The sequence below is a fragment of the Aythya ferina genome (assembly GCF_964211825.1).
Source record: "Aythya ferina genome assembly, chromosome: 4".
NCBI classification, from domain to species: Eukaryota; Metazoa; Chordata; class Aves; order Anseriformes; family Anatidae; genus Aythya; species Aythya ferina.
This window is the reverse complement of record NC_140300.1, coordinates 43,741,796-43,763,810: the sequence shown is the minus strand read 5'-3', so window position 1 is coordinate 43,763,810 and position 22,015 is coordinate 43,741,796. Positions and strand designations below refer to the sequence as shown.

At 36.0% G+C, this 22,015-nt stretch overlaps 1 protein-coding gene across 1 annotated transcript in view; it reads left to right on the top strand.

Annotated features, from left to right (window-relative positions):
• The window catches only part of IQCM (IQ motif containing M), a gene marked incomplete at its 5' end in the record, with an annotated part of 167,004 nt that overhangs the window by 56,547 nt on the left and 88,442 nt on the right, over positions 1–22,015 (top strand). Inside the window, 4 exon segments of the mRNA XM_084517973.1 lie at positions 7,781–7,884; positions 7,886–8,079; positions 13,366–13,456; positions 16,978–17,048. Of these exon segments, the coding sequence (XP_084374099.1) occupies positions 7,781–7,884; positions 7,886–8,079; positions 13,366–13,456; positions 16,978–17,048 (460 nt within the window).

The following is a 22,015-nucleotide window of genomic DNA, read 5'->3' as shown; positions in this document are numbered from 1 at the left end:
GAATACAAAGAAAACTGCAACCTTATAAATCACCACAAAAGAGTTATCTCTGATGTCTTAAGAAAATGGGATTACTTTTTTGCTCAGATATGAGGATAAGGGAACAGATTATATTTCTGGACATCTTTGAGAAAAGAGAGTAAAGGTGCTGCAGAATTTACAGTCACATAAAGTAGTGTTGGTTTTGGCTGGAACTGCCAAGTGTGACAGGTTGAACTTTTTCTGCATGCCCCTTCATATTTAGAAAAATTATTTTCACCTGTGATGTAATTCTAAGATTATTTTTGAGAAAAAGAACCCATAAAGCTTCACATTCTGGAATAAGAATGTTGACGACAGTGTATTTTCAAATACAGTAGTTCATATTTAGGAGGAAAATGCTTCTGTCATACAACTAAATATCCTATCATTTTCCCTCTGATCCTTTGCCTCTCTCCACTTCTTACAATTTATCTATCATGGAATCTACTGTCAAGAAAATATTATTATTTTTTACTTAATTGTATATCTTCATATATTTTTCCCAGCATAAATTATTAACCACATTACTATTTTTTGCAATAAGCAAAAATGTATTTTACAAAATAAAATCAGCATTATCTCAAATATGTTCCTGCAACTTAGCATTTCATATTGCTCACTGTTACAGAGAATCTTTTAAAAACATCACATGGAATACTTCAGACTTTATTATAAACAATATTTAAACCTTTAAAAATGAGGATGTTGAAAGCCTAAGAAATTAAAAGTATTTCTAGGCGATTAAACAGTGTGTACAGAAAATTAAATGCTTTGTCCTTTATTATGAGTGTCCTTGGAATTGCTAGATGCAGTTTGAAGAAGTATGAACACATACATATAAATATTCATTTTAATTTCTGATGCCCTCTTAGCCTTTTGAATCTTCCTTCTGCATGGTCACCCTATAAAATGCATTTTCAAAGAAGCCAGGAAGTGATGGATCGTCTGCCCCTCAGTAGCAGATGAGGATTCATTTAGGATTTATACCTGTCTAGATGTTCTACCATTCCTCTCTGATGCATCTTACTTTTGCTGTTGCAGTGGGATTCAGGAATGCCTGAATTCTTAGCTTCAGAGAATTCAAAGCTGGAAGGAACGGTTAAAATACTCTAGACTGCCTTCCTTCATAACATGGCTGAGGAATTCTTGTATTTCATTTTTATTCTACTTGTTGGGTTTTGCCACACCTCTCTGTGTCTAATTAAAAAGACAGTATTTGATATCATCTTAAAATGTAGTCATATGCAAACTGTGATTTGTTGCACAAAACTTATTCAGTTATTGCAGACAATTTTATTCCCCACAGTAAATAGGGAAATGAAAAGTTGATAGTGGAAACACAAAGTTTACTATTTGAACCTTTGTTTATTGGGAGCAACACAGTAAGTGCTCTTGGTTTACAAGCAAGTAATTCAATTTTTAATGATTTCTTTAGAGATATTGTCTGTATTTGCTGAGAAGGTTCTTAAAGAATTCTCCTTTCAACTTTTCTTGGATTTTCCTTTATTTCTAATGGTGTGGTAGTTTTAAACAGACAACCCAACAAGCAAAAACACAAACACCCCAAAACAAAATAAATAAACTACCAAAAACCACAACAACACCCCAAAGCCTTCCCTCTAAACCTCATTCGATATCTTTATACACTGTTTCATACTCTTTTCAAATCTGAATTTATCTTACTCCTTATTTGACTGGCTAATCCAGATTCCTTTGTCCCTCATTTTTGACAGACTGGTGAAAGAAAATACATTCTTCACAGTGTTTTCAGCTGGTGACTAACATATTTTTTCATACCTAGTCTGAACATGAGTGGTGATTGGTGATAAGGCAATAACTTTGTTAAGTCTGTTATTTGTTTCCCCAGTTTCTTTGGAATTAATGTCACCAATCCCTTTCAACCGAGAGAAATGATACCTTTTATAGAGAATATTGTGTATGTAACATCTATGTATATGACCTCTGTATATGTAGCATGCACGTACTTCTCTAAGCAGCTGAGATTTTCTCACGTTTTAAGGCTTTCAGCTGGTTTACTCCAGCTTCTCTCAATATGAAAAAATCACTTTCTAGTGTTCTGTTGATTAAACTAAAAATATTGACCTTCTCTGGCCTTAAGGTAGATTTTTCAAGTGTCTAATGATCCTTTAATTCACTTCTGAATCCTTTTAGTTTTTTTGCTATGTTTTTAAAAATGGAAATGTCAGGCTAAAAAGAGTGATCTAGAATTGGTGGCATCAGTATGAATATGGAAATAATGCAAGGCAGCTACTTCTTTCTAATATTCCTTTAATTTTTAGAGGATCAATTCAGTTCATTTATCATCAGCTTTGTACTGGAAGTTGACAGTTTCTTACCCACCTGAAGTTTTAGAATCACTTTTCTCATTTGACATCCTATAAATGTGACCTGCATTCCCTGTTCCTAGATTTATGACTTTGCATTTGTTTTTATTAAAATTTATCTTGTTCAAATGAAGCCACCTAACCAATTGAATCAGATCATTCTATAGAACATTTGCCTTATTACTTGCCAGTCCACCAGTTTTTGCGTGCTCTGCAAGTTTTGCTGGCAATCACTTTGTATTTTCTTCCAGATCATTGAAATTTGATCTGACGATTGGTACTGGGGACTTAAGACATAGATACTGGCTAACCCATATTATAAATGCTGTAATTAGATAGACATTTCTCATTTATAGCAGAAGACAAGTGTATAATATATTTACAACATTTATAACTAATTATTTTTTTTAAAGAAACTTTAATAATCTGTATATGATTTAAGTTATTGTATTTAAACTATCCACCCCTCACCCCAAGAACGTGACAGATATGTGGAAAAAAGCCAAGCGCCTTAAAGTCATGTAAGTCTATCAACCAATTTCTTTCTTCCATGAAAAACTCTAAAGTTTGCAGCAATAGTGCTCAAGGTACAATCCTCCATTTCCATAAAATCAATTAAACTTTTGGGGAAGATAAGAAAGCCACATTTCACAATCCTTTTTTTCTTAAATGAAGGATACAAGCTCCGAAAAGTTATTTATATTTTAAAATAGCAATTCGTTCTAAGCTTGCAGGAGATCACTGCATTTCGATGTCCTCCTGGATCATGAAGAATGAAATCTGAAGCTAGAAAATGTTGTCAGTGTTTTGGTTATGACACCGGTGGCACTTCTCTCCTTGATCTGTTCCTATTGAAGGAGCTCCAAAACAGAGAAAGCTGATTTAAATCAGAGCTGCTATAGTCCTTTTTCCCTCCCATTGCAGAGCTGCTATCAATATCAATGTTGATCTGCATATTTAATAAGCATGCTTGTGGAGTTAAACTGGCTCAAAACTATGAGGATGGTCATGTAGGATACGTGTACAGCTCAGCTGTGCAGGAGTGTGAGAACATGGGCTGAATTGAGGTCAGCATCAGAATAAACTGGGTTTAGAAGCCTGCATAAATTTTCTTAGGTCTCTGTTTTGTAAATTCTGAAGTAATGTGATTTTCCAGTTCTTACATTAGACCCTGGTTAATCTCAAAAACAGATGGAGAAGACCTAGTTTTGTTTTGCACTTGCAACTTTTGCTTTCAAGCAACTTTTGCTTTCAAGCAACTTTTGCTTTCAGTAATCTTTGGTGGCTAATACAATGACTGGTTCCTGTTCTTTAGACTCAGAAAATACAGGAAGTTACATTACCTGAACCATTTAATATCTACTGATTTAAAGTCTTGTTAGTTTGCTGGCTGCACTGATTCTTCTTTGTAAACAGAAGTTTGTAAATCAGCCAGACCTGGGAAAAAAGAATTTTGCAGTTAATTAGAAAAGTAATGTTTCATAAAGCTCCTCAACTGTTTACCTAGAAGGAGGTTTACCCTTGCCTACTTATTTTTTTTTTTCCTTCTCCTTAAAGCCTGCCAGTTAACTGAAGTAACATTCATATAGTAAACTTATTGACCAGGTTACATATAATATTACAAAATTATAGAGGAGCATCTTGTTTGTATGTACAAATTTGTTTCTTTCTAATTGTTTGCCTTTTATTACCTGAAAGACTGCTGAAGGGCTTCCGCAATATATAGGGATAATTACACTTTCTTGTTAGAACTAGTGATTGGGATATTCATCACTCATCTGACGTTTTCTGAATATAAATGGCTAGTGCTCACAAAATAGTTCAAATGTATAAGCAGCTGGAAGGAGAATAGATAAGTCATTCTGTATCACACTGCACATTAATATGGAGGAGCTGTTTTGATAATTCATTTTTTATTTGTAATTAACAAAGCTATGCTACTTGAATAAACATAAAACAAATTATTACGCAGAGAGGTGTGATATGTCACTTGGCCATTTACAATATGAAATGATGTGCATTCACAGAGAATTCTTTCTGCAGGTAAATGATTTGAAATTAAGTACACAACATGGTTTTCCATAGGTATATATACACTATAAGAAGTGTTTCAATTTGATTAAGCAGTTTATAGATGCTGTGGGCCCAAAATTGTATGTCTGTACACAATACTTCAAGCTGTAACACATAGGCAAATGTCCCATCAGTAATTTCCAGTGCTCCATCTCTTTAGAAATCTATATTCATTGGCACTGCAAACAAAGGCATTTACTTCATTTCTGTTCTTGCAACTGCACCACGAGTCACCTCTAGTCAGCTTCCTATCTCAATACTTTCCTGAAATTTCTTTCAGCTAGCCAAATCTTGGAGTTGCTCGCAATGTCTTCCACTTTTTTCTCCTTTATTTTCTTTATGCCCTTCACACTGCTAATGCAGTCTTCTCTTTGAAAATAATATCTTTTGTAGTGTTTGGTGAAACTTTCTTGCAATTTTCTGTGCACTTCTTTACTTAATTCCACAACTCTTTCAGCACATTGTCTTTTTGTACTGCAAGATTGCTGGGGACTTTGTCAATCCCTGAAGAGCTTTTCCTCTGCACTGCATTCTCTGCCATTTCTATATTGTTGACTTATTTTTGACCCATCCCCTGCAACAATTGATGCTGTTTTTCATCACCTGAATGCATCTCCCTCCAGAACATCTCTATTGCCCATCATACTCTTTCAATCCTTTTACTGTCTCTCTGACTAAATTACATTGTTTCCATTCATTATCTTTTCTATGTGCTATATTTGAGTTTCTTCTACAGCTTTACTTTTGTTGTATATACTTTTACCTCTATTTACCTCATCAATACTCTCTAAGCCTCTAATAAAAACAGATTTGACAAGCACTATTTTTTGTGCCTCTCCAATGGCTGACAAGATCATATCCTTGTTGAGTCAAACTATTCAGGAAACTGCTGCTTTTTGCATCAAAATCTGGTATAAAATTATTTTTTTCATGAAAATAATTAATTCAAAATGTTTAGGGAAGAGGCAGTTGAAGATAGCTGCGCTTTCTTCCTTTTCCCTCATTTAATGTTGCTTGTCTTTGATTGTAAGTGCTTTGAATTTGGGATTGCATCTGTACACAAGTTTGGAAAGTGACTAGCCCAGGATGCAGATAATTTTTAGAATGGATTCTTTTGAGTTATGAAGAACAAAACCCGTCATCATTGCACAATATTTAAAATATTACTTCTTACTGTGTTTGGTACATACAGCCAAATAATTGCTAGCTGTCTTCTCCAAACAGTTCATTGTGATGGTGATTTTTATTAAATACTTGAAAACTCATGTGATTTCTCCAATTTAGAATCCAAATAGGCATCATTAAGCCAACAAGCTCTGAAAGTGTAAATATCACCCAGCACCTCTAACTTAATAAGCAGAAGACAATTCAGATTTTGAACATTGATAGTTTTCTCATCTGGGAACTGGAGAAAGGAAAGGATGTGGCCCCCAGAAGATTTCAAAATCTTGAAGTCAACAGATGAATGAAAAGTCTCCCTTATAGCATCTTGAGTGAAGTGTTGGTGGGGGAAGAAGCCACAAGCTTTGAAAAACCTACCAAAAAATCAGATTAAGGATAAACGTCTTGGGGAAGGTTTTGGATGATACAAATTATGGTAGAACAGATGAAAATTTACCACTTTTCCATCACCTTTGACTATTAAGTAAGTATTAACTTATATTCACATGGAAAGGGGCAGCCCAGGTATATCTTGAACATATCAATCTACTTTATTTATGCAGTGAAAAGATGTGTTAAACTTTCTTGTAGCTTGGAGAAGCATGCACCACCATACAGAGCAATACAAACATGGCTTTTGTTGGGTGCAATGAGGGCTAGCAGCTCCCAAAGAAAGGGAGCTGGGGGCCTGCTCTGGGCCCACCAGCTAGTCTCATCCCTTCACCACTGCACCCTTCACCACAGTCCCCAGGGGCAGTCAGGGCCAGCCTGGGATGGCAGGACCATGTGTATGGGGTACACCCGAAGATGCTCCGGAAAGCTCACCTGTGTGTTGGTGTCGGGTCTGGATCTGTGGGTCTGTAGTGGGCCACATGCCTGAGAGGGAGTCTTCCCCCAGGGCTGGGCCTCAGGCTTATAAGGTACTATGGCAGTGGCAGAAGCACATGTATCATCTGCTGAGTGCCCAGGAGGAAAGGGAGAATTTTGGTGTCATTCATTTCAAATCTAGAAATTCTGGGACACTGACTGCATTGATACATTTCTTTTTGAAGAAAATAAATGTGTTCTCTGTTCTACAAAACCTCTCTCTGTTATTTTTTTTCCTGCTCATATACTGCCATTCTTCAGTCTGGTCCTGTGCTGTCTGTGCCAAAGGAACAGTCCTTTGCAGCCCTTTTGTACTGTTCTAATAGGAACTGGCTTGGTTGCAGAAGACCTTTAGGATGTTTTCACCTAGTGCTAGAGTAGTTCAGGCAAGGTGAATGTACCCCTTCTTTGTTAGGGTGGTGTTATAGTCTGTGGCAAAATGAGGCTCAGAATTTAGATGGAAGAGGAACTTTCCAAAATATTGTAATTGCTACTGACATTCACCTTTGCTGTAATTCACCTATGAATGTGTGTTTAAAATGAAAGTCTATTAAGCTTTTCTTCATTAATTTTACCTACATGAGCATTACAAAATGCACTAATATAGTGATCCTTGTTAGAACAGAGACCTGAACTGTGTTCTCTAGATAAGACAGGGATTGCTTTACTTCATATCTGTAAGCTACCAACCATGTTGTGGATGGGGTAGAATACTAAATAGCAGTAATTTGTTAAAAATATAATTACAAGTATTTGACTACATTCATCCATGGCATAATGGGGCAGCCGTATTATTAGGCTGTCCTTAGGAAATTGAATTACTCTGATGATAATAAATGGAAATGACTGTTATTTAAATGGAAGACTATTTGTATAAAATAGGCCAATGGTAAGTGACCAGCTGTTAAGTAGGTGTGAAATCTAACCTCATAGTTCTGGGTCAAGGATGGATGGGTTCTTGCCAAAGATTTTCATATTACAGCGCTTAACCTGTATATAAGGATTCTAAAGTCAGAAGAGGTTTGAAGATCTGAAAACTGCAGCTCAACTTATAATTTTCCTCTTTCATATTTTTTATTTAAGAACAAATTAATGATTTTTATTGAACAAAATTAAAAATTTCTCTTAAATGGAATTAAAACATAAGAAGTTAGTTCATATAGCTTCACTTCTGAAGGGAAATATTGTCAACTTGTGGCATTCCAGAGATAAATTTTCATAATTTTATATCAGAGGCTTAGAGATAATTTAGTGTGAAATAAATAATTTAAAATTATCAGCGTCTTAATAATATATATTTACTTCATCAACAGAAATGCAATGGGTCCATGTCTTCCCAGAAACTTTCAGTGCCTTATTGCAGCTGGGGCTCAACTCAGACTCCTGTGAGTGCTTCTTGTATTTTGGAAAATGCCAACTCATGACAATGAAGTGTTTGGAATTGAAAGACCAAAAAGAAATTTTCAGCAAGATTCTTGGCTAGAAGAAAAGTTCTACAAGGCACTTGAAACACCACTTACTGTAATGTACAACCGTGCATTTCCTGACAAAGCTGTCAAACGTTATAAGGCTTATATCTACCTGTCTCCACAGTACACTGTAGAGCAAGAAGGTGAGAAGTCTTTCCTTTCACATGTAATTTTTAAAACAGGAGGAAATTCAGCACTTCACTGTTTGTCCACTGTTGCTTCTTTTGGCATGATTCCACATTTTTATGAGATTTAACATAGGTATTTTTCTATGTTAGTTAATAGATGTATGCAGATGGTGAGCTTCTTTATAATCTTCTCAAAGTGTGAGCATAGTATAAACTGGTTTATAAGTAATATACATTAGAAAAAGTGCATAGTGGAAAAAATCTTGAGAAGACCTCAATTGTGAAGAGGATTTTTTTGTTTCTCACCAAAACAAAGAAAAACCAAAACTTTCTGCAGAAAGCAGGTGATTTAGAGATAAAATATTATAACAGCCAGTTTCTGTCAAAATAGTATATTTTCAGCCAATATTTTTATATGCATTTTCTCATATTTTTATATATATTTCTGTTGAATATTACGATATAGAATATGAATATTCTATTGAAGAAGAAAACCCCTATAATAAAGGGAATGTGTAGAAATATTTCCAGCATTTTCAGATCTAGCCAGCTGATAAGTTTAAAAAGTGCCACTGGTTCTACTTGAGCTAAAACAAAACTCATATAGGGCTATAAAGGGCTGTTCTGAAGGAGAGTATCTGTACATCTGATTTTTCCTTTTACGTAGAGCAAATGTTCAAGCTATTCACCATTGAGGAAACTGTTTGCTTTTTGGCAAAAATGCCTTCAAGTTTTACTCCTTTGGTCTTGACAAGTATTCATTTAGAGATAAAAGAGATGAAACCACTAAATACTGCAAGATATAAACCAAATCCAGCTTCCTGTCATCTGTAACCTTTAGACTTTTATCTGTGTTCTGTACAGGTGGCCTAAGTTCCACAATACAATGCAATCTGGCAAGTTCTCAGGGAAAAACAAAATCTCCTTTGCATCTTGATAAAAATGTTGAGAAAGTCTACCTGGCAGTGCTGAAGCCCTAAAGACTGTTTTTACATTCAGATTTGTTATTTACTGCTTTTTTTTTTTTTTTTTCTTCTTTTTTTTTCTTTTTCTTCTTTTTTTTGTTTGTTTGTATGTTTCTGTCAAGGTAGAATGTACCTACCTTTGGCAGATTACACTTCGAGTGCTCTGAATCAAACAGTTTCTCCATAAATATCTGTCTAGATATTTAGATAGATAACTGAAACTAAATTTATTTACTTAAATTTGGATATTTAAACATTTTAGAGTCAAACCACAACTAATAAGGAAAAGTGGAAGAGACTGCTATATGTAGGTGAATATGTCAGTGAATGCTTTGTAAAAAGGTGACATGGTGGCATGTACTGACTCATTTCATTGGCTTAAGTGGAAGTCCAGCAAAGAGATTTTGGTGAATACCTGCTATTGTATTGAATTGTACGTGGTTAACTAGTTCTCTTGAGGCATGAGAGGAAATAAGAGTGTTTCTGCAGAGAGAAAAGGTGGTCTAGGGCAGAGTTGTTTCTAAAAGAAGAATCTCTGAACAACAAAGAAAGGGAAGAAAGTCGTCTGAAATTTCTATGTTCATGAACACATACTTCCAGTTTTGATACCCTGTTCCTTGACTTAGTAACACAAACATAGCTTAAATTATCTCCTTTACTGTGTGTCTTTTTGTATTGGTAGAACTGCAGAATGGACAGTATCAGCTCTTCTCTGCCTCAGTTAGAATTCTGTTTCTCTAGTAGATAAGGGGCCAGCCAGCTGAGAGGTTTCAGTCTCACCCCTGAAGAGTGCCTTATGAAACCATGAATTGCCAAAGTGAGAAGAGTTATTGGATTGCATCTCTTTCAATATTTTGTTAATTTGGGAGCCTTTTTTTTCTGGAATACAAGGACAGGATAGAAACAAACAGGATAGCGTGACCATAACTGTAGTAGCACACTGTGGTAACCTTTCATGTGCAGCATGAAAACCCTGTTTACACATGTAGGGATAGTCTTGAACTGCTACTGAAGTGAACTCACTAAAGGTTCAGGGACTTCTAGTATAAGACATCCTGAGTGTATTTGCTCGCCTAAGTGACTATTTCAGGAGTTTTGGTGCACTTATTTATCAGAAAAGGGATGGCACAGGATGTGTGAGTAGTCCCATTTTCTTTGCTCTATTTATAAAACTGCCCAAATTCCATTAAATGAACTTTTCCCTTAAATAACCGGTCTCATAACTTACAGTAACCTTCAGTACTCACCTTTTTTATATACTTGTGAAATTGGATCTGCTGAGCCTTCCATGATATAATCAGAAATATATAATGCATTAGCATTGTACTTGTTTAACTGCATAAGTACAGGCAAGCAGAATTATTCATTTCAAATCTTGGTATCTGCAGTCTTTCAGAGTACTCTCCTCCCCATTAAGTATTTCTAAAGACACTGTTGTTTTTTCCTAAATGTAAGTGGCAGAGAAAACTGTCCCAGGCATGTAATTTCAGTAGTATCTTCTTCCCTTATGACTCATAACTGCTGAAATCAACACAACTTGGGATCTGCTCAGGAACTTCAGTACCTCTTTAATGTTTTCAAATAGTAACATCTGTGCATGTTTATGACTTCATGCTTTGCCTTAGAGTTAGTCTTAGCCAATGTTTCTGGCTGTTAAATGGTCGTACTTTTTGAAAGTAAGGTCCCTGTGCATTGTAAGTAAGAGAGTTATCATTATTGAATATTTCTTTGAGCAGAACAGCAGAAATGCTGCAAAATCAGGCCAACTTTTGTCAAAACCTTGCAGATTTGTTTAGAACTTGCACCATGTATTCTGAGGTAACTTTTTTTTTTTCTTTTTTTTTTTTTTTTTTCTTCCCCCCTTTCTTCCTTCATTTAGAGACGTTAATGACTCTGGTTTTGAACACCTCTGGGTCTTGCAGACTCACCTATTTCAGCCTGCCATCCACCAGAGTGGCTGGCTGAGGGTAGAAGAGAGAGGTGAAGAAAAGGGTTGGCTTGAAATTAGGTAATGAGAAAGAGATAGCGGATTCAGTGAATGATAGTGACCTAAAATACTCCTCGTTTAGGAGGTGGCTGGGAGGGAATCTCTGCCAGAGGAAGCCTGCAACCATTCTTGCTTGTTTTTATACAACTGTATATTAGTACAGAGGCAATATAAAAGAAATATATTAAAAGACAATTACACATAGTCTTGATGGAACTTTTGTCATCGCCTGCCACTGTATCCTGTGCATTAGTATCAGCATGGTTGATCTTTCAACAAACAATACAATGAAGAAGTTTTCAGACAGGAAAACTGCAGACATGAATCTGCAGTCTGGCAGGACTGCTGTTTTTGGTATTCTAGACAAAGGGCAATTATACTGTATCGGTTTCTGGAATCCTATCAAGGTAATTATCTGTGTCTGACTGTACTCCATCACTATCTTGCTCTAAATCTTTATATAGTGTATTCAAAGTTTTGTGGCATCTAGGTATAGCAAATAAATGAGCTATCTTTCAAAGCTCAAAGTGCTAATAAAACTGTGAAGTATGAAATGAAAGTGCCAAAACGTGAGAAAGATGTTGCAAACTTGCGTGCAAAGAGGAAAGACTATATCAGCTGGAAAGGCCATTAGATTAACACTAATATTAAGTCTTATAAAAGATGTGTACCTGGCATTCAGAACAGTAGCATTGCATGCTAGGCAAGTTGAAAGATGTGCTGTAAACCTTTTCTGTGTACTTGATGATACATAAAGAAATCTTGAAAGCTTTATGCCAAAGAGAGAATTTTTCTGCTTGGTTTCAACATTTGAAATTCATATTTTCCATGGAAAATTCTCTGTTGATTGAGGAGCTAATGATATGTTAATAATCAGAAGATCAAAGCGACGGAACGCTGTACAACTCAGAAAAGGTGGGGTTTAGGGTCATTCCAAGACAAACACTACAGTGTTTGTAAAAATGCATAAACTTATTGAACACAAAACTAGGGAAATACAGAGAACTCCAGAAATATGGAGCCAACCTAAGTCCCCCTGTGGATTATGTGAATTTACTTACAGCATTGAAAGTGAAAAATATGTTATACCTGTCTGAAATCAATGTATACACATTGTAAATGCAAAAGAATGATCTATGAAATCAAAATGATATATTAAGAAGTACAAAATATCAGGGGGAACTTATAATTCTAACTAGGTACACATCAAGATACCAGCACTGTTCCTGGGGGTTTGGCACTTCACCTACTGGAGATTCATCATTTGGTGGTAATTTTTTTCTGTCTGATACTTCAGCGTGGGAAGACTGCATGGGCATGTTGCCGGGCTAACAGGAGTGAGCTGTTACTGGGTGGAAATTGCATGTGCTGCATTGCATCTGCTGCAATGAATTGAGAGGAGCTCACAGGATCTGTTGGAGTTGACTGATTTCTGGACTAGTCTGATTTTTTCTGCCTATATTTTCTATTTTCAAAATACAGCTCATGCTTGTCGTATTCCAATTTGCTTTTCTGGAATTAAGGGACCTAATTTGTTTCTTTCACACTTTTGTATCTCTCTGAAAAGTATGGATGTTTGCAAGAGAGAGACTTAAATAATGATCAGTTTGCCAGTGTGTTGAACCGGTCTGGTGGGGCTTGGAAGAATGAACATTCTCAGTTCTACTTTGCCCGTAATGCACTGTGTTGTGATTACATGGGTACTAAAAGGAACAGTTTCCAAATTCCTCTGCTTTTAAGAGAACAGAGTACAAAATGGAAAGCAGCGCACACACACACACACACACACACAAATAATTAAAAAAGAAACAGAGTATGTTAATTTGGGGAAGTAAATACTGAGGGAACAATTTTACTTTTTTAAGGAAAACTTGTGGAGGGAGAGGACACATGAGGGAAAAAGAAACGGTACTTATATAGAGTATGTATTTGAAGTCTATTGAAAGCTATTGCTATCTTTGGCTCTTCTAAAACAATTGCTCTATGTGTACATTTCTAAAAAGATCTTTTTTAAAGCAATTTTTGTGCTTAAAAATGTTTTAGTTTTCACCGTGGTTGTGAATATAAAACAGAGATGTGTGGAGTGTGTGGTCCACTTGCATAATTGTTTGGAGTCCAAAATTAATTGCAGAGCGACATTGGAGAGAACGTCTGTTTGCAGTATGTGCATATGTTTGTAGTTTCCCTGAGAAATTTCTCATACTCTTCTTTACTGAAAACAAAAACAAAAACAATAACAAAAACGTAATGACTTGGTGTCTCTCTTGGGTTTCTTGGGCTAGCTGTGCTTATACATATACAAATTAATATATTCTAACTCTTTTTTAATATTACTTCCCTTTTTCATAGAGAGAATAAGTATAACTGAGTTGTTGTCTGGGATTGACACAGTGAGTAGAGCTTTGAAGAATGAGAAAAAGGAGAAATTTTCATCTCTCAGGTAAGATATGAGAGAGGTAAACTATTACTTGTTTTCCCTCTCAAAGGCAAATAAAGAAGTTCACGTTCTCTTTTTACAGACTATATATTATACTTGCTGTAAATTTCATACTGCAAATTCTTTGAGAAATTACAGAAATTTGTTTTCTGAAGGTTCCAGGAAAAATGTTCTGTAGTTCTGTTTGATTTCTTGTTTATTTTTATGGAGTTCTGTAGTGCCTCTTGAATAGATAGATTAGTCCCAAGATCTGACTGAAAAATGCAGGAGAAGCTATTTTTCTGATGATATACTTGAAAGGGTTGTGCAGCATTGGAATAAGCTGCCCTGAGATGCGGTTAGGTCACCATCCCTGGAGGTCTTAAAAAAATGTGTAGATGTAGAACTTAGTAGCATGGTTTAGTGGTAGTCTTGTTAGTGCTGGACTAGTTAATCTTAGAGGTCTTTTCCAACCTGAATGATTCTGGCCCAGTTCATGAGTGGTGACCTTGGACAGAATGGTGATCTTCTTTACCACAGGCCCAGTTCTGCTCCTCAGAGTGAACTTTTCTCTTCATTCTGTTCTGATCAGTATGGCCTAATCATTCCATGGCACATTTCTCCCTTATGGCAGTATCACCTCTTGTGAACAGACACAGACCTGGGCTGTGCAGCTCCTAACTGAATAAGCGTTTACTCGTGGCTGCAGCCCATGTGTGTGAACACATGCCCACCCGGTAACATGAGTAATGAAGCCCACTATGGATATTTATTTGCCTTCTTGGAAGACACTTTGCAAGTTAAATCTTACCAAAAGTTGCTTTATGCTTTTGGTAATTTTGAAGATTCCTCAAACATCCTTATTATCATTTTAAACACCTTTCTAATAATAATACCTCAAAACTGTTGACAATACCTTCCTTTTATCATCTGAATCCTAGCACTTTAAGGAACACTCCTGGTGGAAGATTTTCAATTTCAATTTGAGATTGAAATATTGGTAGGAGAATATAGAGATCTAACTGTGTAGTCTTACAGACTTGTTTTATCTATTTCACAGGGTAATTATATTTGCCTTGGAATGAGCACAATGAATATGGCTGCTCACAGGAAACGTTTCAGCTCTATCAGTGAGCTTTGGCTGCTTGTTTCCACAAATCCTCAAAGGGAGACAAAATTGCAGTTTGTGAAACACTTTTCATTTGCTCCTGCTTCCCAAAAGAACAAACCTTAACATAATTACTAAATTTTTTATCTGATGATTTTGCAGGGTTTCCACTATTTAGTATCCCCTTTGCTCCTCCCACTTCTTGTGTGCATTTAGATAGAAAGTAGAAGTGGAATCATAAAACTTAAAAATATCACTAAAAGGCCACTAAGCAGAAAAAGCAGGGGGAGGATGGTCATGAGCAAATGGATGTTGTATTGAGGTCTCTAATCCTGAATATTTTTGACTACTTTGAGTTTACTGGCATCTTTGTGACAACAGATTGCAGACAACCCTGCTTTATTTGAATTTTTTCTGTATGCCTGTTACATTCTCCTATTCTTGTGGTTGTATTTGCACCTTCTAATGTGTTTTCTAAGTGAAAATAGTAACATTACCTGGCTACTTGAAGGGCACACATTACAATTGTATATATTTATTTAAGTGTAGAGACCTGGCTGGAAATAAAACTGGTACTGTCCCACCTTAATAAGTAGTGCATGAACATGAACCCTTAACTAAAAATTGATGGAAAAACCTGTTTGGAATTTCTCTTTTGCCTTCTCTTACATAAGGCTCTTATGATTCTTCAGAATAGCAGGAAAGCTCATTTAGTCTTCCAAAGTCCTTGTGAATTTATTTATGGTTCCAGTGGTGGTACTCCCAAGAAAATTAAATTATAGCTGTACTTCTGATTTCATCTTATATTACTTTCAGTGTAATCTCTTTTCAGCCTAAGCATCTCAAGTAACCACCTTTTCCTTCATATTTAAAATTCAGAAACAATTTAAGATCAGCTTGCTGATCACTCCTGGAGTGTATTATAAAGGAACATGAAGGTTTTAAAACTAAGGTGTATAATCTGGATTTTATTTTTGGAAAGTGTAATGTAGCTCAGTGATAAAGCAGAATTAGGTGCTATGCTTCCAAATGATAACAGTTTCCTTGGTGGCTGTTACAAGATATTGGGATAAGCAAAAGGCTAAGGATAAAAACCTTTAACACTGATGAAGTCTTATAAACCTCAAGAAGTAGCTTTCTATACATATTGGATCCTGTATCTTGATATTATGAACACAAATTTGGCTATTAAATAAATAAAAAGAAAAATACAATTTTGTATGATAGCATACCTAAATACCAAACTCAATTACATACATTGTATGTTGTGATAGTGATTTTCTTTCTATGAGTTTCCTATTCATCTTTCACAAATACCTGGATTCCTGGTTGCACAGCAGGTCTGGAAAAAACATGCTCAAGTTTTAAAAGCACTTGGTGTTGCTATCATCTGTGGCAGTTCCTGTTAGGCTCATTTGCAAACCAGAGCTGAAAATGAGATGTGTTTATCCCATGGAGGCTCTTGTGGCTGTTTGTAATTTCAGAACAGTTCTAGAAACCGGCCATGGAAACAAACTTGCTTCCCAGTGTGAGCAAGTTTTCAGTGCCCAGCATTATGCAAAACTAACTATAGTTAAGCAGCTAGGTTAAAACATTTTAGAGAAACACATTTATGTTAACATATTTATATATTTAATGAAGCCCATAAGCACAATCTCCCTGACTAAATATACATGTAATTCAGCAAACAAGTGAACACTGAGTAGTTTTCAGTAACTGATTTTTCTGGTGGAATATACTTTTTTATTTCTGAAATTATTCAGTGTGACAGCTACATACAACATTGTTTTAATGGTAAGATAAACAAAACATCTGGAACTGCTGGAATTATTCTGCAGAGCAGCCTGTGAACAGATGAGCAGACAGATTGGCATTACTATGAAGAGGCAGAGGCCAGAGGAGCCTGCTCCCACCCATTCAAAAGAGAAGGAAGCTTCACAGAAGTCACTCCTGTCTCACTGATGCCTGTTAAAGTAACATCCACAGTATATCTGTAGGCAATGCTGCTTGCCCAGACTTTACCAATACAGATAAATTTGTGTTTTACAGTTCTACTATAGAAAATATTTGTTTACTTTCATTCTTTGACTTTCATAGTCACAATACCATGTGACAGCTAATTGCAATCACAATGACAGAAGTCAGTCTGTGAAGAACTAGAATGAAGCTATCTATTTATTTTCTATTATTACAAAGTAGTTTTTAGATTATAATGACTTTTAAGTACATCTTAAAAGGACAGCTATTTTGGAAATTAAACACTCCTCAATTAGCAGGTTCCCAACCCAAAAGCTACTGTTTATTCGAATGGTTCACTTAGACTTTCAAGTGTTTTAAAACATATTTCAAAGTGATATTTTACACAATATGAAGGTTTAGTTTGCAATGTGATCTTCTAGAAATAGAGACAAGATTGTTATTTTATTTTTTTTTAAAGCAGATCCTTGGATTCACCCAGTGCTTCTCCTAGACCATGCGATATTCCTGGGTTTCAGATCACACACAAAGGTAAAGAGGTGTAAATCCCATTGTGGTGCAGAGAGTAGATAATCTATGTATATTAGGAGTATTAGGAAAAAAAAATTACCTTTTAGGTCGGTTGTTTTCTTTGTTTTTGAGAGAGGTATTTTCAAAGAACAATCCTCATAATTATTTTTTTTCTAATGTTCTGCAAAACTTGAAAATGTTTAGAATGATGCTAGACCAATTTAGATTTTTTTTTTTTGTAACTTTCAGATTTTATTTGTAAATCCAAGTATCTCAGGGACAATACTCTGTATTTATCTCCTAACCCTTTCCCAGTGAACAGGGTTTACTAGTTTACGTGAAACCTTTGTGCTCTAGCCTTCAAAGCCAAAGTGAAAGGTGTCTTACTGTGTTTTGCTGTGTGCCATTACACATATTTCTTTGTACACATGACCATGTACTAAGAACTTGTATGACTGACTGTACTGCTATGAAGTCCCATTCTTGAGCAATTCTGGCATGCATGAACTCTCTTCCAAACCTCACTTGGATACTCAGATATCTTATCACTGTCAATCCGAACAGTCAAATGGCCTGGCCACAGTCAGTTCCCCAGGGACATAGATACTGGCCTGAAATCTTGACTGATGTTGTGCTGGGTCTATCTGTGATGGAGTTAACTTTCCCTGCAGCAGCCCACACAGTGCTGTGCTCTGCACTCGTAGATGTTTTTTCCAGTGTATTGCATGTGGCACTAGTGGGGCTCTGTGATCCTGAAGCCTAACGTGCTTCTGTCTGCTTCAGCCTTGGTTCTTGATCTTGACTTTTGGATCTTTGTCCTTCTATCCTACCCTCTGTCCCAGCTGTTTCCTGCTGCCAAACAGCCTGCCTAATAATACTGCAGCAGCCTTCTTTGTTTTGATCCATCCCACTTTGCAGGATGGATCTTCTGACCCTCATCTGGGCCTTGCCTTTGCCACTGACTGCTTGAATCCTGACTTCTGCTTCTATTAGCTTATCACTAGCCTGAGCTGCTGTAGTAGAAGGGCCAGCTGAAAGACTGAACTACTCCTCCATGCAAACACACTAAAAATAATGTGATGGCAAGAGATTTACAGTTAAAGTTTCTGGTGCAAAATTGGAGACATAATACTTTTGAGACCTAAAGAACTTAATCAGTTTCAAAGGGCACTGAGAATCAGGTAAAAAGGTTTGACTTGTGAAAATAAGACGCTCATTTGACCTGAATTTTCCTTGATAAACAGAAACAATAACAAAAATAAGTTTGCCATAAATGCCTCTTAGGGCTTTCACAGACTTAACTGGGCTCTGAATCATATTAGTCACTAAACATTTTCTTAATCTACTGCACTTAAAAGTCCCCAGGCAGTCTGTTGCTAGCAGCAAAATGATCTGTCTGCTCTGATCTTCCCCTTTTCTCTACACTCTAGAGACTTAGTACAAGGAAATGCAAGGCTATGATAAAAACAATGGATTCTGAAACAATCAGGTATTGAGAATGAGTTAATATCCATGCCTTCTGTTTAGGGCTTTTACACATTTCAACATCTAAATTTTCATGCAAGCAGACAAAAAAGAGATGATTTAAGGTACTATCAATAGGATACTGCTGTCTCAATGAACCTGAATGTTAATAGTATATCCACAATGTGTTTACCGATATTGTTAAAAATGGCAAAGAAAGGCTCTGAAAAGCTTTACCTGTTTGCTCTTTAGGATTAAATTGCAGTATGGCCACTTGCCTTAAACTCACTCAGCAGCAACCTATGGTTGTCCACTTTCCCGGGTCAGATTGGGCAGAGAGTAGGTCTCAATTATGGTTTGTGTTTTGCTCCTCCCTCTATTACAAGGAGGAAGCAATCTGTAACTGTCCATTCAGCACAGGATTACTTTTCCATCCTAGCTGGCCCAGATCTGCTGGTCAGCAAGACTGGATATCCTGCTCCAACCATTCCTGCTGTGCACATCTACTCTCTGATGAAGAATAGAAACCTTTGTGGTATCAGCGAGAGAGATGAAACGCTATTCAGTGGAACATAAGAATGTGAGACAATCTTGCAAAAAAAATTCTGACTGTGCTTTTGAAAGGACATAGTTGTTTTTACTTTCAGATATTGTCATATTTGGTTCTTTGAACTGATATATGTGAGCAAGCCCTAGATGTGTGCAAAATCATTGATTTCGCTATGCGAATGCTTGCAGATTAGATTGCAGTGCAGGGGTCATGAATGAAAAGAGAGAGAAACATAATCTAACAGCATATTTTAAAACAAAATAGTGTATTATTTTATTGGTATTATTTTTACATTTATTCTCTTGGTAGTGAAAGTTGAGGGTGAGCATCAGATCAGCTATGTGATTAAGTTTGTTACACATCTTTATAAGACAGCCCCATAATTATACCCTTGCAATATCTGCCAAAATGGTGATTTCTAATAATACATATTTTAAATCTATTTAATGTTTTCTAATATTTTTATTGCATACATTTGTAAAAATATTCCTCTTTGGTTTTGTTTACTAAAAGAATACAAACTGCAAGATAACACCCTTCTTGAGCTAAAAGTGCTTCTTAGTTTTAGTGGATTTTGTCATGAAAAACTAGGAACTGACAAATAGTGATGGAAATGGCTAGGAATATAAAATATATAGATATATATTTTCTAATAATTTATTCAGTGATTAGTGCCAATATTCTTCAAACCACATTCAAGCAACTGTCAGACTATCTGAATACCTAAGTCTTCAGTAAAAAACAGTAAATTATTTGATGAAAAATGTCAGGATTCATTCTAAAATGTTTTCAGCAAATGGCATTAGTCCAGCTGTCTTGTAAAGTAAGATGGCCAGAGCTTTTTCCATATCTTCTGGGAACAAAAATTGACTAATTTTGTAAATGTTTGTACAGATTTGGTCATATTCCTCTGCGTCTGAACTGCATATTAAATTGTGAATATCATAATTACTCTTGTAGAAGAGGCTGATACATTGTTAGGAAAGCTAAATCATTCATTCAATTAAAAATATGAGAAAGAGCTTGAAGACTATAGACAAATATCAGTTCTTGTAAATTACTATGTTTGTGTGTATATCACTACATAAAAACATACTTGAGCTCCTGACATCTATTGATCCACTGCTTACAGATACAGTTTATATGTGTAGTACACAATTAATATGATCCATTTATTTGTTAATGCCAAATAAGTATCAGCCTATCTTTCTTTTTTTTTCAAATGATAAGAAGAGTAATGGTCACTGATCGCCTCTGAGCTTATTGATATATATAGCTCCTTACACTATTTCCATGACCCTGTTAGGGTTCATACTGCCATCTTGTATGACAGAGAGGCGGCATATTTATGTCATTATTTCTTGGTGGCAGTCTTACTCTGGGACTCTGGAGAGACATTCCACAAGCAGAGACAAGGAGAGAGGAATACAAGTGCTTCTTCTGCTGTCCTCTACCCAACATTGCTAAATAAAGTTCATATAAGTGATAGGTTACAGGGGAACTAGATGGGATTAGGGCCATGTAAACTCTGAAGTAGCCTGATTCTTTTCTTCTGGAGAACCACTGTGACCTGCAAGAGCCTAAGCAGCTTGAAAGTTGGCCTATAGTCTGTTTTTCATTCCTCCTCCTCTCAGCAAAAGTCTGAATTTTTTGAACAGAACTCTCATACTGTCTTTTCTCTTTTTCTGCTATAAGTTATTCCTCATATAAAGGTGGTTGAATGCAGAATATTTCTCTTTCAGTGAGCTAGATAGTTAAATGCTGAGTTAAATCAAGGGTCTAGCTTATCTCCATCAGCCAAAAACAATCCAAGCCAAAGGAACTGATGACAAATATGTGAAAAATCAAACATATTTGATGATAAGGAAATAATGCCAGAAACCTTGCACTGACTTGGTTCATCCTTATTCATGAACAGAGATGAGTCACAATCAAGCATTGGCTTGAACTTAGTTCAGCTTTTTCATTCTGTTGCCCACCTCTATTTCTGTCTTATGGAATAATGATTTTCTAGCAGAATACGAGGGGGAAAGTTGGAATTCATCTTTTGTCTAGGGGATGTTTTGTTTGTTTGTTTGGTTGGTTGGTGTTGATTTAGTTGTTGATTTGTTTTTAAGACGTGTATGCTCAACAAAGAGAACTTCAGATTCAGTACTTGAAGTTTTCTTTTAAGTAGCTGTAAATGGGACATTGTAATGGAAAAGCATTGACTGATTTTGATGGGAAGGGCTGGTAACAACATTCATTTTGCCCATTTTTGCAAAACCATGGCTAAAGATAGACTCACTGAATATATCAGCAGCACTCTTAGTAATGTGTGAGGTGTTTCAAGAAAGCCAGTTATTTTATACTTAGAAATGATGTGATTGGAACACCTGCAAGACCACCTAGTTTTTATGGTTGGACTTGCTCAATAAAGTAATACTGCATTCTCCACAGTGGTTCATCCTGGATAACAAAGCCTGGTTCAGGTCCTTCATCTTTCTGTTACTGAGTTAAAACAGTGTACTGCTTCCAAGTCACTGTTCATGTATATATAGCTGGTAGTTGATAGAAAAAAGAATCTCAGAAGCCATATATATCTAAATTTTTGCCAAACCTATATTTTCCACAAATAGATCCTCTATGAAAACACATATTAACATTAGCACTTCTGAATGCACTGTTGAAAAATATCTTTTACAGGGAAAGTCATTTTTTCTTTTCTGGCTTAACAGATGACACTAATAAGAAATCTGCTTTCTGAATAAAAGACTTGGTGCAATAAAGGCCAGAAGCTGAAAGGCCAAGTGTTGGATGGTACTGCATTATCTATGACAGCTGAACAGTTTTGAAAATCTGATCTTTAGAGCTGAAGGACTGCCAAAAGATGGAGGCCTTAGTATGTGACTTGGGCTCACTTCTAAACAGGATTTGTTGCAGAATCATACTGCATCCAAAGTTCACTCATTGTGAAAATATCTGCACCCTCTTT